At 47.2% G+C, this 17261-nt stretch overlaps 1 protein-coding gene across 1 annotated transcript in view; it reads left to right on the forward strand.

The window, feature by feature from the left end:
- Positions 1-15645, forward strand: part of LOC144603014 (butyrophilin subfamily 1 member A1-like) — a 79156-nt gene extending 63511 nt beyond the window's left edge. Inside the window, exon 11 of the mRNA XM_078416139.1 lies at positions 13669-15645. Coding sequence (XP_078272265.1) covers positions 13669-14201 — 533 coding nt within the window. The 3' untranslated portion in view covers positions 14202-15645. The remainder of the gene's footprint in view (positions 1-13668) is intronic.
- Positions 15646-17261: the final 1616 nt, after the last annotated feature.

Raw genomic sequence — 17261 nt, forward strand, 5'->3', positions numbered from 1 at the left:
AAGGCAAATTATTATCTGAATGGTGTCAAGTTAGGAAGAGGGGATGTTCAACGAGATCTGGGTGTCCTAGTGCATCAGTCACTGAAAGGAAGCATGCAGGTACAGCAGGCAGTGAAGAAAGCCAATGGAATGTTGGCCTTCATAACAAGAGGAGTTGAGAAAAGGAGCAAAGAGGTCCTTCTACAGTTGTACCGGGCCCTGGTGAGACCGCACCTGGAGTACTGTGTGCAGTTTTGGTCTCCAAATTTGAGGAAGGATATTCTTGCTATTGAGGGCGTGCAGCGTAGGTTCACTAGGTTAATTCCCGGAATGGCGGGACTGTCGTATGTTGAAAGGCTGGAGCAATTAGGCTTGTATACACTGGAATTTAGAAGGATGAGGGGGGATCTTATTGAAACATATAAGATAATTAGGGGATTGGACACATTAGAGGCAGGAAACATGTTATTAATCATTAATGTATATCGTAAATAGCTGTGGTCCCAGCACCGAACCTTGCGGTACCCCACTGGTCATTGCCTGCCATTCCGAAAGGGTTGGTAATGGACCCCAGGAAAGAGAGTTTGTGGAGTGTCTCCGAGATGGATTCTTAGGACAGCTTGTACTGGAGCCTACTAGGGAGAAGGCAATTCTGGATTTAATGTTGTGTAATGAACCTGATCTGATAAGGGGACTCGAGGTAAAAGAGACATTAGGAGGCAGTGACCACAATATGATAAGTTTTACTCTACAAATTGAGAGGGAGAAGGGAAAATCGGAAGTGTCAGTATTACAGTATAGCAAAGGGGATTACAGAGGCATGAGGCAGGAGCTGGCCAGAATTGACTGGAAGGATGACCTAGCAGGGAAGACGGTGGAACAGCAACGGCAGGTATTCCTGGGAATAATGCAGAAGTTGCAGGATCAATTTATCCCAAAGAGGAGGAAAGATTCCAAGGGGAGTAAGAGACACCCGTGGCTGACAAGGGAAGTCAAGGACAGCATAAAAATAAAAGAGCAGAAGTACAACAAAGCAAAGAAGAGTGGGAAGCCAGAGGATTGGGACTCTTTTAAAGAGCAACAGAAGATGACCAAGAAGGCAATACGGGGAGAAAAGATGAGGTACAAGGGTAAACTAGCCAATAATATAAAGGAGGATAGCAAAAGCTTTTTTAGGTTTGTAAAGAGGAAAAAAATATTCAAGGCAAATGTGGGTCCCTTGAAGACAGAAGCAGGGGAATTTATTATGGGGAACAAGGAAATGGCAGACGAGTTGAACCGGTACTTTGTCTTCAGTAAGGAAGATACAAGCAATCTCCCAGATGTTCTAGTGGCCAGAGATCCTAGGGTGACGGAGGAACTGAAGGAAATCCACATTAGGCAGGAAATGGTGTTGGGTAGACTGATGGGACTGAAGGCTGATAAATCCCCAGGGCCTGATGGTCTGCATCCCAGAGTAATTAAGGAGGTTGCGCTAGAAATTGTGGACGCATTGGTGGACTTTTTCCAATGTTCTACAGATTCAGGATCAGTTCCTGTGGATTGGAGGGTAGCTAATGTTGTCCCACTTTTTAAGAAAGGAGGAAGAGAGAAAACGGGAAATTATAGACCAGTTAGTCTGACATCAGTGGTGGGGAAGATGCTCGGGTCAATTATAAAAGACGAAATTGCGGAGCATTTGGATAGTAGTAACAGGATTGTTCCGAGTCAGCATGGATTTACGAAGGGGAAATCATGCTTGACGAATCTTTTGGAATTCTTTGTGGATGTAATTAGGAAAATTGACAGGGGAGAGCCGGTGGATGTGGTGTACCTTGACTTTCGGAAAGCCTTTGACAAGGTTCCACATCGGAGATTAGTGGGCAAAATTAGAGCACATGGTATTGGAGGTAGGGTACTGACATGGATATAAAATTTGTTGACAGACAGAAAGCAAAGAGTGGGGATAAATGGGTCCCTTTCAGAATGGCAGGCAGTAACTAGTGGGGTACCGCAAGGCTCGGTGCTGGGACCGCAGCTATTTACAATATACATTAATGACTTGGATGAAGGGATTAAAAGTACCATCAGCAAATTTGCAGATGATACAAAGCTGGGTGGTAGTGTGAATAGACAATAGACAATAGGTGCAGGAGTAGGCCATTCAGCCCTTCGAGCCAGCACCGCCATTCAATGCGATCATGGCTGATCACTCTCAATCAGTACCCCGTTCCTGCCTTCTCCCCATACCCCCTCACTCCGCTATCCTTAAGAGCTCTATCCAGCTCTCTCTTGAAAGCATCCAACGAACTGGCCTCCACTGCCTTCTGAGGCAGAGAATTCCGCACCTTCACCACTCTCTGACTGAAAAAGTTCTTCCTCATCTCTGTTCTAAATGGCCGACCCCTTATTCTTAAACTGTGGCCCCTTGTTCTGGACTCCCCCAACATTGGGAACATGTTTCCTGCCTCTAATGTGTCCAATCCCCTAATTATCTTATATGTTTCAATAAGATCCCCCCTCATCCTTCTAAATTCCAGTGTATACAAGCCTAATTGCTCCAGCCTTTCAACATACGACAGTCCCGCCATTCCGGGAATTAACCTAGTGAACCTACGCTGCACGCCCTCAATAGCAAGAATATCCTTCCTCAAATTTGGAGACCAAAACTGCACACAGTACTCCAGGTGCGGTCTCACCAGGGCCCGGTACAACTGTAGAAGGACCTCTTTGCTCCTTTTCTCAACTCCTCTTGTTATGAAGGCCAACATTCCATTGGCTTTCTTCACTGCCTGCTGTACCTGCATGCTTCCTTTCAGTGACTGATGCACTAGGACACCCAGATCTCGTTGAACATCCCCTCTTCCTAACTTGACACCATTCAGATAATAATTTGCCTTTCTATTCTTACTTCCATTAAACTGCATCTGCCATGTATCCGCCCTCTCACACAACCTGTCCAAGTCATCCTGCAGCCTTATTGCATCTTCCTCACAATTCACACTACCCCCCCAGCTTAGTATCATCTGCAAATTTGCTAATGGTACTTTTAATCCCTTCATCTAAGTCATTAATGTATATCGTAAATAGCTGTGGTCCCAGCACCGAACCTTGCGGTACCCCACTGGTCATTGCCTGCCATTCCGAAAGGGACCCATTTATCCCCACTCTTTGCTTTCTGTCTGTCAACCAATTTTCTATCCATGTCAGTACCCTACCCCCAATACCATGTGCTCTAATTTTGCCCACTAATCTCCTATGTGGGACCTTGTCGAAGGCTTTCTGAAAGTCGAGGTACACCACATCCACTGACTCTCCCCTGTCAATTTTCCTAATTACATCCTCAAAAAATTCCAGTAGATTTGTCAAGCATGATTTCCCCTTCGTAAATCCATGCTGACTCGGAATGATCCTGTTACTGCTATCCAAATGCTCAGCAATTTCGTCTTTTATAATTGACTCCAGCATCTTCCCCACCACTGATGTCAGACTAACTGGTCTATAATTACCCGTTTTCTCTCCCTCCTTTCTTAAAAAGTGGGATAACATTTGCTATCCTCCAATCCACAGGAACTGATCCTGAATCTATAGAACATTGAAAAATGATCTCCAATGCTTCCACTATTTCTAGAGCCACCTCCTTAAGGACCCTGGGATGCAGACCATCAGGCCCTGGGGATTTATCAGCCTTCAGTCCCATCAGTCTACCCAAAACCATTTCCTGCCTAATATGGATTTCCTTCAGTTCCTCCATCACCCTAGGTTCTCCGGCCCCTAGAACATTTGGGAGATTGTGTGTATCTTCCCCAGTGAAGACAGATCCAAAGTAATGGTTTAACTCGTCTGCCATTTCTTTGTTCCCCATAATAAATTCCCCTCCTTCTGTCTTCAAGGGACCCACATTTGCCTTGACTATTTTTTTCCTCTTCACGTACCTAAAAAAACTTTTGCTATCCTCCTTTATATTATTGGCTAGTTTACCCTCTGTACCTCATCTTTTCTCCCCGTATTGCCTTTTTAGTTAACTTTTGTTGCTCTTTAAAAGAGTCCCAATCCTCTGTCTTCCCACTCTTCTTTGCCATGTTATACATCCTCTCCTTAATTTTTATGCTGTCCTTGACTTCACTTGTCAGCCACAGGTGTCTCTTACTCCCCTTAGAGTCTTTCCGCCTCTTTGGGATAAATTGATCCTGCAACCTTTGCATTATTCCCAGGAATACCCGCCATTGCTGTTCTACCGTCTTCCCTGCTAGGGCCTCCTTCCAGTCAATTTTGGCCAGCTCCTGCCTCATGCCTCTGTAATCCCCTTTGCTATACTGTAATACTGACACTTCCGATTTTCCCTTCTGCCTTTCCATTTGCAGAGTAAAACTTATCATGTTGTGATCACTACCTCCTAATGGCTCTTTTACCTCTAGTCCCCTCATCAGATCAGGAACATTACACAACACTAAATCCAGAATTGCCTTCTCCCTGGTAGGCTCCAGTACAAGCTGTTCTAAGAATCCATCTCGAAGGCACTCTACAAACTCTCTTTCCTGGGGTCCATTTCCAACCTGATTTTCCCAGTCTACCTGCATGTTGAAATCTCCCATAACCACCGTAGCATTACATTTGTGACACGCCAATTTTATCTCCTGATTCAACTTGCACCCTATGTCGAGGCTACTGTTTGGGGGCCTATAGATAACTCCCATTAGGGTCTTTTTACCCTTACAATTCCTCATTTCTATCCATACTGATTCAACATCTCCTGATTCTATGTCACCCCTTGCAAGGGAATGAATATCATTCCTTGCCAGCAGAGCAACCCCACCCCCTCTGCCCACCTGTCTGTCTTTTCTATACGTTGTGTACCCCTGAATATTCAGTTCCCAGCCCTGGTCCTCTTGTAGCCATGTCTCAGTGATCCCTACAACATTATACTTGCCCATGACTAACTGAGCCTCAAGCTCATCCACTTTATTTTTTATACTACGTGCATTTAAGCACAACACTTTAACTTCTGTATTTACCTCCCCTCTCACATCGGTCACAAATGGCCCTGCCCTTAATCTCTTTTCCCCTCTAGAACTTCTGTTCCCATTCTTCCGAGAGTCTTCTGCAATACCTCCTGTATTCCCTTTAACCTCATCTTCATATTCACAATTTGTTAACCCCTCCCCCCCACTACTTAGTTTAAAGCCACAGGTGTCGCACTAGCAAACCTGCCTGCCAGAATGTTTGTCCCCCTGCTGTTAAGATGTAACCCGTCCCTTTTGTACAAGTCACCCCTAGCCCAGAACTGTGGGCTAGTGAACTGTGAGGAAGATGTTATGAGGTTGCAGGGTGACTTGGACAGGTTGTGTGAGTGGGCAGATGCATGGCAGATGCAGTTTAATGTGGATTAGTGTGAGGTTGTCCACTTTGGTGGTCAGAATAGGAAGGCAGAGTATTATCTGAATGGTGTCAAGTTAGGAACAGGGGACGTACAACGAGATCTGGGTGTCCTAGTGCATCAGTCACTGAAAGGAAGCATGCAGGTACAGCAGGCAGTGAAGAAATCCAATGGAATGTTGGCCTTCATAACAAGAGGAGTTGAGTATAGGAGCAAAGAGGTCCTTCTGCAGTTGTACAGGGCCCTAGTGAGACCGCACCTGGAGTACTGTGTGCAGTTTTGGTCTCCAAATATGAGGAAGGATATTCTTGATATTGAGGGCGTGCAGCGTAGGTTTACCAGGTTAATTCCCGGAATGGCGGGACTATCATATGTTGAAAGACTGGAGCGACTAGGCTTGTATACACTGGAATATAGAAGGATGAGAGGAGATCTTATCGAAACTTATAAGATTATTAAGGGGTTGGACACGTTAGAGGCAGGAAACATGTTCCAAATGTTGGGGGAGTTCAGAATAAGGGGCCACAGTTTAAGAATGAGGGGTAGGCCATTTAGAACTGAGATGAGGAAAAAAAAAATTCAGTCAGAGTTGTGAATCTGTGGAAGTCTCTGCCTCAGAAGGCAGTGGAGGTGAATTCTCTGAATGCATTCAAGAGAGAGCTAGATAGAGCTCTTAAGGATAGTGGAGTGAGGGGGTATGGGGAGAAGGCAGGAACGGGGTACTGATTGAGAATGATCAGCCATGATCACATTGAATGGCGCTGCTGGATCGAAAGGCCGAATGGCCTCCTCCTGCACCTATTGTCTACTGTTTGGGGGCCAGTAGTTAACTGCCATGTGAGCTTTTTTACCCTTATAATGTCTCAGCTCTATCCACAATGACTCTGCATCCTCTGATCCCATGTCATCCCTCGCTAAGGACTGAATTTCTTTCCTTACCAACAGAGCTAGCCCACCCGCTCCGCCCACCTGTCTGTCTTTCCGATAGGACGTATATTATAGGACTGAATATTCAGCTCCCAGGTCCGATCCTCTTGCAGCCAAATTGGCAGGTATAATTGCCACAACATTATACCTGCCAATCTCTAACTTTGCTCAACGCCAATCCACTTTATTTCTTATACTGCACGCATTCAAATACAACTCCTTTAATTCTGTATTCAGCTCCACTCTCACACCGGTCCCGATTTTACCTGACCTTACTCTCGTATCCCCTCTGTAACTTTCCGTCCCGTTACTTCTGGAGATTCCTGTAGCTTTTCTGCGCTCTCTTGCCCTTTAGCTCCACCCTTACACTTCCAATTTGTTGCTCTCCCCTCCCCACTATTTAGTTTGTAGCTCTATCTACAGCCCTGGTTATACGGTTTGCCAGGAGTTTGGTCCCAGCCGGGCTCAAGTGGAGTCCGTCCCGTCAAAACAGTTCCCTCCCTCCCCAATATTGGTGTCAACGCCCCACAGATTCAAACCCACATCTTCCACATCAGTCTTTGAGCCGCGTGTTCAACTCTCTCATCCTCTCAACCCTGTGCCAATTTGCCCTCGGCTCAAGTAGCAATCCAGAGATTATTACCTTGTTGGTTCTGCTTTTCCCTTTGGTATCTAGCTGTTCAAATTCAGGACAGGTCCCTGGATCTGTCCACCCTCTGTTTGCACCTTGCTCCCCGCTGTCATTATTTGATTTCCAATTTTAGTTGCAGTGAAAATGTGAAATATTTCTGTTTTGTGCAGGATACGAGGATGTGCAACGAGCTTATGGTAAGTGCAGGCCGATGTGTGTTATGACGGTTGAAGGGCAGATCATGAACGGTTCAATATAACGTAGAACTGTACAGCACAACAACAGGCCCTTCGGCCCGGAGTGTCTGTGCAGAACATAGTGCGAAGTCCACCTCTTATAGAAACATAGAAACAGAGAGAATAGGTGCAGATGGAGGCCATTCGGCCCTACGCGCCAGCACTGCCATTCATTGAGATCATGGCTGACCATCCACAATCAATAACCCGTGCCTGCCTTCTCCCCATATCCCTTGATCCCACTAGCCCTCAGAGCTCTAACTAACTCTCTCTAACTAATTATCTTCCCTCCGTGGCAGAGAATTCCACAAATTCACAACTCTCTGGGTGAAAAAGGTCCTTCACACCTCAGTTTTAAATGGCCTCCCCTTTATTCTAAGACTGTGGTTCTGGACTCCCCCAACATTGGGAACTTTTTTCCTGCATCTAGCTTGTACAATCATTTTATACGTTTCTATAAGATCCCCTCTCATCCTTCTAAACTCCAGTGAATAAAAGCCCAGTCTTTTCAATATTTCCTCATATGACAGTCCCGCCATCCCAGGGATCAATCTCGTTAACCTACGCTGCACTGCCTCAATTACAAGGATGTCCTTCCTCAAATTTGGAGACCAAAACTGTACACAATACTCCAGATGTGGTCTTATCCATGATATCCATATCCAGGTGTCTATCTAAAATGCCACTGTTGTATCTGCCTCCACCACCACCCCGGCATCACATCCCAGGTACCACACCGTGGACAAAACTTGCCTCGCACAAATCCTTTAAACTTTGCCCCTCTCACCTTAAAGCTGTGCCCTCTTGCATTTGATGTTTTTCGCCCTGGGGAAAAGGTTCTGACTGTCCCCCCGTTCTATGCCTGTCATAATTTTAACAAACTCTCTCACAACTACCTCTTCTGACAACTCGTTCCATATACCCATCACCCTTTGTGTAAAAGAGTTACCTCTCAGGTTCCTATTAAATAACCCCCCCCCCTTACTTTAAACCTATGGTTGTTGATTCCCCTACTCTGGGGAAGAGACTCTGCTTTTACCCGATCTATTCCTCTCACGATAATGTACACCTCTATAAATCACCCCTCATCCGCCTGCGCTACGAGGAATAAAGTCCTCGCCTGCTCACCCTCTCCCTGTAGCTCAGGCCCTTGAGCCCTGGCAACATCCTCGTAAATCTTATCTGTAGCCTTTACAAACTGACAGCATATTTCCTGTAACATGGTGCCCAGAACTGAACACAATGTGTCACGCCAAGGGTCCAGGTCGAGCGAAGGTGGGAGACTGTTTCAGGGGGGAGTGGACGTGGACTACAGGAGACCCCAGTGGCTGTGCCTATTGCAAATAGGTATACCCTCTTGGGAACTGTCGGGGCAGAAGACGTTTCCAGTCCGAGTGGCGGACCTGTTGGCAAGGATACTCGACAGGGGAGACCAAAGTCTGGAAGAGCCGTAGTGGTCGGTGACTCCATAGTCCGAGGGACGGACAGAAGATTCTGTGGCAGCAGGAGGGACTTGAGGATGGTCTGTTGCCTCCCTGGTGCCAGGGTTCAACACATCACAGACCGGCTTCAGAAAATCCTAGTGAGGGAAGGCGATCAACCTGAAGTCGTTGTGCACGTGGGCACGAATGACGTCGGGCGGAAGAGGAAGGAGGTGCTACAGCGCGAGTTTAGAGAGTTGGGAAAAGCACTGAGAAGTAGGACGTCGAAGGTAGTTATCTCTGGACTGCTACCGGTACCTCGTGCTGGTGAGGCCAGGAACAGAGAGATAGAGGGTATGAATTTATGGCTGAGGGGCTGGTGCAGAGAGCAGGGATTTCGATTTCTGGACCACTGGGATCTCTTCTGGGCTAGGGGTGACTTGTACAAAAGGGACGGGTTGCATCTTAACAGCAGGGGGACAAACATTCTGGCAGGCAGGTTTGCTAGTGTGACACCTGTGGCTTTAAACTAAGTAGTGGGGGGGAGGGGTTAACAAATTGTGAATATGAAGATGAGGTAAAAGGGAATACAGGAGATATTGCAAAAGACTCTCGGAAGAATGGGAACAGAAGTTCTAGAGCGGAAAAGAAATTAAGGGCAGGGCCAATTGTGAACGATGTGAGAGGGGAGGTAAATACAGAAGTTAAAGTGTTGTACTTAAATGCGCGTAGTATAAAAAATAAAGTGGATGAGCTTGAGGCTCAGTTAGTCATGGGCAAGTATGATGTTGTAGGGATCACTGAGACATGGTTACAAGAGGACCAGGGCTGGGAACTGAATATCCAGGGGTACACAACGTATAGAAAAGACAGACAGGTGGGCAGAGGGGGTGGGGTTGCTCTGATGGTAAGGAATGATATTCATTCCCTTGCAAGGGGTGACATAGAATCAGGAGATGTTGAATCAGTATGGATAGAAATGAGAAATTGTAAGGGTAAAAAGACCCTAATGGGAGTTATCTATAGGCCCCCAAACAGTAGCCTCGACATAGGGTGCAAGTTGAATCAGGAGATAAAATTGGCGTGTCAAAAATGTAATGCTACTGTGGTTATGGGAGATTTCAACATGCAGGTAGACTGGGAAAATCAGGTTGGAAATGGACCCCAGGAAAGAGAGTTTGTAGAGTGCCTTCGAGATGGATTCTTAGAACAGCTTGTACTGGAGCCTACCAGGGAGAAGGCAATTCTGGATTTAGTGTTGTGTAATGATCCTGATCTGATAAGGGGACTAGAGGTAAAAGAGCCATTAGGAGGCAGTGATCACAACATGATAAGTTTTACTCTGCAAATGGAAAGGCAGAAGGGAAAATCGGAAGTGTCGGTATTACAGTATAGCAAAGGGGATTACAGAGGCATGAGGCGGGAGCTGGCCAAAATTGATTGGAAGGAGGCCCTAGCAGGGAAGACGGTAGAACAGCAATGGCAGGTATTCCTGGGAATAATGCAGAGGTTGCAGGATCAATTTATTCCAAAGAGGTGGAAAGACTCTAAGGGGAGTAAGAGACACCTGTGGCTGACGAGGGAAGTCAGGGACAGCATAAAAATTAAGGAGAGGAAGTATAACATAGCAAAGAAGAGTGGGAAGACAGAGGATTGGGACTCTTTTAAAGAGCAACAAAAGTTCACTAAAAAGGCAATACGGGGAGAAAAGATGAGGTACGAGGGTAAACTAGCCAATAATATAAAGGAGGATAGCAAAAGTTTTTTTAGGTACGTGAAGAGGAAAAAAATAGTCAAGGCAAATGTGGGTCCCTTGAAGACAGAAGCAGGGGAATTTATTATGGGGAACAAAGAAATGGCAGACGAGTTAAACCGTTACTTTGGATCTGTCTTCACTGAGGAAGATACACACAATCTCCCAAATGTTCTAGGGGCCGGAGAACCTAGGGTGATGGAGGAACTGAAGGAAATCCACATTAGGCAGGAAATGGTGTTGGGTAAACTGATGGGACTGAAGGCTGATAAATCCCCAGGGCCTGATGGTCTGCATCCCAGAGTACTTAAGGAGGTGGCTCTAGAAATAGTGGAAGCATTGGAGATCATTTTTCAATGTTCTATAGATTCAGGATCAGTTCCTGTGGATTGGAGGATAGCAAATGTTATCCCACTTTTTAAGAAAGGAGGGAGAGAGAAAACAGGGAATTATAGACCAGTTAGTCTGACATCAGTGGTGGGGAAGATGCTGGAGTCAATTATAAAAGACGAAATTGCTGAGCATTTGGATAGCAGTAACGGGATCATTCCGAGTCAGCATGGATTTACGAAGGGGAAATCATGCTTGACAAATCTACTGGAATTTTTTGAGGATGTAACTAGGAAAATTGACAAGGGAGAGTCAGTGGATGTGGTGTACCTCGACTTTCAGAAAGCCTTCGACAAGGTCCCACATAGGAGATTAGTGGGCAAAATTAGGGCACATGGTATTGGGGGTAGGGTACTGACATGGATAGAAAATTGGTTGACAGACAGAAAGCAAAGAGTGGGGATAAATGGGTCCCTTTCGGAATGGCAGGCAGTGACCAGTGGGGTACCGCAAGGTTCGGTGCTGGGACCCCAGCTATTCACGATATACATTAATGACTTAGACGAAGGGATTAAAAGTACCATTAGCAAATTTGCAGATGATACTAAGTTGGGGGGTAGTGTGAATTGTGAGGAAGATGCAATAAGGCTGCAGGGTGACTTGGACAGGTTGTGTGAGTGGGCGGATACATGGCAGATGCAGTTTAATGTAGATAAGTGTGAGGTTATTCACTTTGGAAGTAAGAATAGAAAGGCAGATTATTATCTGAATGGTGTCAAGTTAGGAGGAGGGGGAGTTCAACGAGATCTGGGTGTCCTAGTGCATCAGTCAATGAAAGGAAGCATGCAGGTTCAGCAGGCAGTGAAGAAAGCCAATGGAATGTTGGCCTTCGTAACAAGAGGAGTTGAGTATAGGAGCAAAGAGGTCCTTCTACAGTTGTACCGGGCCCTGGTGAGACCGCACCTGGAGTACTGTGTGCAGTTTTGGTCTCCAAATTTGAGGAAGGATATTCTTGCTATGGAGGGCGTGCAGCGTAGGTTCACTATGTTAATTCCCGGAATGGCGGGACTGTCGTATGTTGAAAGGCTGGAGCGATTGGGCTTGTATACACTGGAATTTAGAAGGATGAGGGGGGATCTTATTGAAACATATAAGATAATTAGAGGATTGGACACATTAGAGGCAGATAACATGTTCCCAATGTTGGGGGAGTCCAGAACAAGGGGCCACAGTTTGAGAATAAGGGGTAGGCCATTTAGAACGGAGATGAGGAAGAACTTTTTCAGTCAGAGGGTGGTAAAGGTGTGGAATTCTCTGCCTCAGAAGGCAGTGGAGGCCAGTTCGTTGGATGCTTTCAAGAGAGAGCTGGATAGAGCTCTTAAGGATAGCGGAGTGAGGGGGTATGGGGAGAAGGCAGGAACGGGGTACTGATTGAGAGTGATCAGCCATGATCGCATTGAATGGCGGTGCTGGCTCGAAGGGCTGAATGGCCTACTCCTGCACCTATTGTCTATTGTCTATTGTCATATATCCACAACGTGACATCCCAACTTCAATACTCAATACTCTGATTGATGGAGACCATTGTTCCGATACTTTATATGAACACACTATCTACCTGTGACTCCACTTTCAAGGAACTATGTTACTGCACTCCTATATTAAATTTGTATCTAACCCTGTATTTAATACAATCAACCATTCCTCAGCCCACCTGCCCAACCGAACAAGATCCTGCTGCAATTTTTGACAACCGTCTTCACTATCCACAATACCGCCCACTTTTGTGTCACCTGCAAACTTGCTAATCATGCCATGTACATTCTCATCCAGATCACTGATATAAGCACGGAACCGAACCGTGAGGCACGACACTGGTCACAGGCCTCCAGTCCGAAAAACAACCTTCCCTCATCTCCCTCTGCTTCCCTCCATGACGCCAATTTTCTATCCAATTAGCTATCTTTTCTTGGATCCCATGTGCTCCAACCTCCCTCCGGTTCTACATTTCTCACCACATCTTTAATTCTTATCAGAATCCATCATTCTCATCCCTTTGGCTTCAGCACATCATCTCCAGCCTCGGTTCCCATCTCCACCCTTCTCTCCCGCCACCTGATCGTTCTACCAATCACCCCCCCCCTGCCCAACTTACACACGCACAGAGAGAGCATTACGAGTTTTGCCCGGTGTATGCACACCGATGAGCCAAAACATTATGACCACTGACAGGTGAAGTGAATAACGTTGATCATCTTGGTGCAATGGTGGGATACATTAGGCAGTGTATGGACGCATGTGTGTATGTACACAAACACAGACAGGCACACACTAACACACACACACTCTCATACCACTTGCACACACGGACACACCCACTCTAACACACACTCACACACACTCATACAGACACACACTCAGAGAAACACTCCCTCACACACACGCACACTCGCATACACACACACACACTGTAACACACACATATGCACACACACTCACACACACACACATACATCACACACGCACTCTAACACACACTCTGACACACACTCACTCACACACTCTCATACAAACACACACACCCACACACCATAACACAGACTCACACACACTCTCACACACATTCATACACACACACACACACACACATATATAAACAGAGTACAGTATTTTGCTGCACCTCTGTGTCCCGGGGGAGCAGAGGGGAGCATGAGAATGAAGCAGCGTCCCGACCTGAACGTGTTCTGTCATTTCCTTACACATGTGCTGCCTGACCCGCGGACTTCCTCCAGCAGTTTGTTTTTATTTCTCACCGTTCACCCGGTTCCCCTCCACTTCCGCCCCGATTAGGAAAGGCCGGGAAACATGTATTTGTCCGTGGGATGTTGTCGGGCGGGAAATCCCCGGGATATCGTCCAGTTGTCCGCCCGCCTGTGCCCGAGGCCGAGCGGCCTCTCCCCCGGTCCCGGGGCCGCGCTGCCCGAGTCTCCCCCCGACCCCCCGGGGACTCTCTGATTCTCTGCTTCTCCCCCCAGTCTCCGTCACCCTGGATGTGGAAACAGCGCATCGGCGGCTCGAGGTGTCTGAGGATCGGAAGAGGGCGAGATGGACCGGGACATGGAGGAGTCTCCCTGACACCGGGAAGAGGTTTACAGGCTGGGAGTGTGTGCTGGGATCGGAGGGATTCACATCGGGGAGACATTACTGGGAGGTGGAGGTGGCGCGGAGTGAGGGCTGGAGTCTGGGAGTCGCCGCAGAGTCTGTGGAGAGGGAGGGAGGGGACACACTGACCCCGGAGACTGGAGTCTGGAGGATCGAGCGGTGGGGTGACAAGTTTCATGCACGCACCTCCCCTCCATCCCCTCTCCCCGCCCGTCCCATCCCCGGGAGGGTGGGAGTTTATCTCAGTTACCAGTCCGGGACAGTTTCATTTTACGACGCGGACACCAAGTCCCATCTCCACACCTTCACTGGGAACAAATTCACGGAGAAATGTTATCCTTTCTTTTGGACTTGGGATGAAGACCAGTGGATGACAATCTGCTCCGGTTCCGCTCCGGGTGTGTAAAAGGGTGGGGTCCCGGGACCGGCGTCAGGAGCGGGGCTCAGGGGCTGTGGGGCAGAAACCCGGTGGACAACAGGTCGGCGCTGAACGGCTCCCATTTAACCCCCAAATTCCAACAGACAACAGGTGCAGGAGGAGGCCATTCGGCCCTTCCAGCCAGCTACGCCATCCACTGTGATCATGGCTGATCGTTCATAATCAGTACCCCGTTCCTGCCTTCTCCCCATACCCCCTGACTCCGCTATCCTTAAGAGCTCTATCGAGCTCTCTCTTGAATGCATATAGAGAACTGGCTTCCACTGCCTTCTGAGGCAGAGAATTCCACAGATTCACCACTCTCTGACTGAAAAAGATTTCCTCATCTCCGTTCTAAATGGCCTACCCCTTATTCTTAAACTGTGGCCCCTGGTTCTGGACTCCCCCAACATTGGGAACATGTTTCCTGCCTCTAACGTGCCCAACCCCTTAATAATCTTGTATGTTTCGATAAGATCCCCCCCTCATCCTTCTAAATTCCAGTGTATACAAGCCTAGTCGCTCCAGTCTTTCAACATATGACAGTCCCGCCATTCCGAAAATTAACCTAGTAAACCTACGCTGCACGCCCTCAATAGCAAGAATATCTTTCCTCAAATTTGGAGTCCAAAACTGCACACAGTACTCCAGGTGCGGTCTCACTAGGGCCCTGAACAACTGCAGAAGGACCTCTTTGCTCCTATACTCAACTCCTCTTGTTATGAAGGCCAACACTGCGGGGAGAGCAGTAACACAAAACTCAATTGGTCGGACAGGGCAGGCAGCAGGCGAAATGTAACAATATTTAAAAACAGTTAGACAGGTGCATGGGTAGGAAAGGTTCAGAGGGCTATGGGCCACATGGGGACAGGTGGGACTAGTGTAGATGGGACATCGTGGTCGGTATGGACGAGGTGGGCCGAAGGGCCTGTTTCCCTGCTGAGAGTGTGTGTATTGGGCACCTGGTACTGTGTCACCCCGTTTGGAGAGACGATCCCAATGAAATCAGACTGCTGGAGTAACTCAGCGGGTCAGGCAGCATCTGTGGAGAACATGGATAGGTGACGTTTCACAGAGTGCTGGAGTAACTCAGCGGGTCAGGCAGCATCTGTGGAGAACATGGATAGGTGACGTTTCACAGAGTGCTGGAGTAACTCAGCGGGTCGGGCAGCATCTGCGGAGAACATGGATAGGTGACGTTTCACAGAGTGCTGGAGTAACTCAGCGGGTCAGGCAGCATCTGTGGAGAACATGGATAGGTGTTATTTACACGTTACAATAAAACCTTTGGAGGAAGGGATTATTAGGGGGAGCGAATATATTTACAGGACTGTTGGAACGATGACACCACATAACATCGACAAATGAACCGAATAACAAGGATTACATGATTTGTTTTGTAATTTTCACAAATGTATCTGTGCTAACAATAAACGGGGTTGTACAGATCATGTGTCTTGCGCTTGGCTTTATAAACACACAGACACTTGTGGTTAGACGGGTTTGCGCATGAAATGTGCTGGTTCCACCGGTTGCACCGGTTTCCTCCCCCACACTCCAGAGATACAAGTTTGTAGGTTAATCGGCCCCTCTGTAAATTGCCCCTCGTGTGTCGGGAGTGGACGAGAAAGTGCATTGACATTGTACATGTGTGAACGGGCGATCGATGGTCGTCGTGTACTCGGTGGGCCGGAGGGCCTGTTTCCGTGCTGTATCTCTTAACTAAAGAAAGGTAAATATTACTAAAGTTGGGACAATCTTCCCAACGCCAGGTTGCCAGGGCTCCAGTGAATATATGTGTGCGTGTATATATTAGGCAGGAATGGTTTTGGGTAGACTTATGGGACTGAAGGCTGATAAATCCCCAGGGCCTGATGGTCTGCATCCCAGAGTACTTAAGGAGGTGGCTCTAGAAATAGTGGAAGCATTGGAGATCATTTTTCAATGTTCTATAGATTCAGGATCAGTTCCTGTGGATTGGAGGATAGCAAATGTTATCCCACTTTTTAAGAAAGGAGGGAGAGAGAAAACGGGTAATTATAGACCAATTAGTCTGACATCAGTGGTGGGGAAGCTGCTGGAGTCAATTAAAAAAGACGAAATTGCTGAGCATTTGGATAGCAGTAACAGGATCATTCTGAGTCAGCATGGATTTACGAAGGGAAAATCATGCTTGACAAATCTACTGGAATTTTTTGAGGATGCGGCACGGTAGCGCAGCGGTAGAGTTGCTGCTTTACAGCGAATGCAGCGCCGGAGACTCAGGTTCGATCCTGACTACGGGTGCTGCACTGTAAGGAGTTTGTACGTTCTCCCCGTGACCTGCGTGGGTTTTCTCCGAGATCTTCGGTTTCCTCCCACACTCCAAAGACGTACAGGTATGTAGGTTAATTGGCTGGGTAAATGTAAAAATTGTCCCTAGTGGGTGTAGGATAGTGTTAATGTACGGGGATCACTGGGCGGCATGGACTTGGATGGCCGAAAAGGCCTGTTTCCGGCTGTATATATATATGATATGATATGTAACGAGGAAAATTGACAGGGGAGAGTCAGTGGATGTGGTGTACCTCGACTTTCAGAAAGCCTTCGACAAGGTCCCACATAGGAGATTAGTGGGCAAAATTAGAGCACATGGTATTGGGGGTAGGGTACTGACATGGATAGAAAATTGGTTGACAGACCGAAAGCAAAGAGTGGGGATAAATGGGTCCCTTTCGGAATGGCAGGCAGTGACCAGTGGGGTACCGCAAGGTTCGGTACTGGGACCCCAGCTATTTACGATATACATTAATGACTTAGATGAAGGGATTAAAGGTACCATTAGCAAATTTGCAGATGATGCTAAGCTGGGGGGTAGTGTGAATTGTGTGGAAGATGCAATAAGGCTGCAGGGTGACTTGGACAGGTTGTGTGAGTGGGCGGATACATGGCAGATGCAGTTTAATGTAGATAAGTGTGAGGTTATTCACTTTGGAAGTAAGAATAGAAGGGCAGATTATTATCTGAATGGTGTCAAGTTAGGAAGAGGGGATGTTCAACGAGATCTGG

Source organism: Rhinoraja longicauda, chromosome 19, assembly GCF_053455715.1.
Source record: "Rhinoraja longicauda isolate Sanriku21f chromosome 19, sRhiLon1.1, whole genome shotgun sequence".
Lineage (NCBI taxonomy): Eukaryota > Metazoa > Chordata > Chondrichthyes > Rajiformes > Arhynchobatidae > Rhinoraja > Rhinoraja longicauda.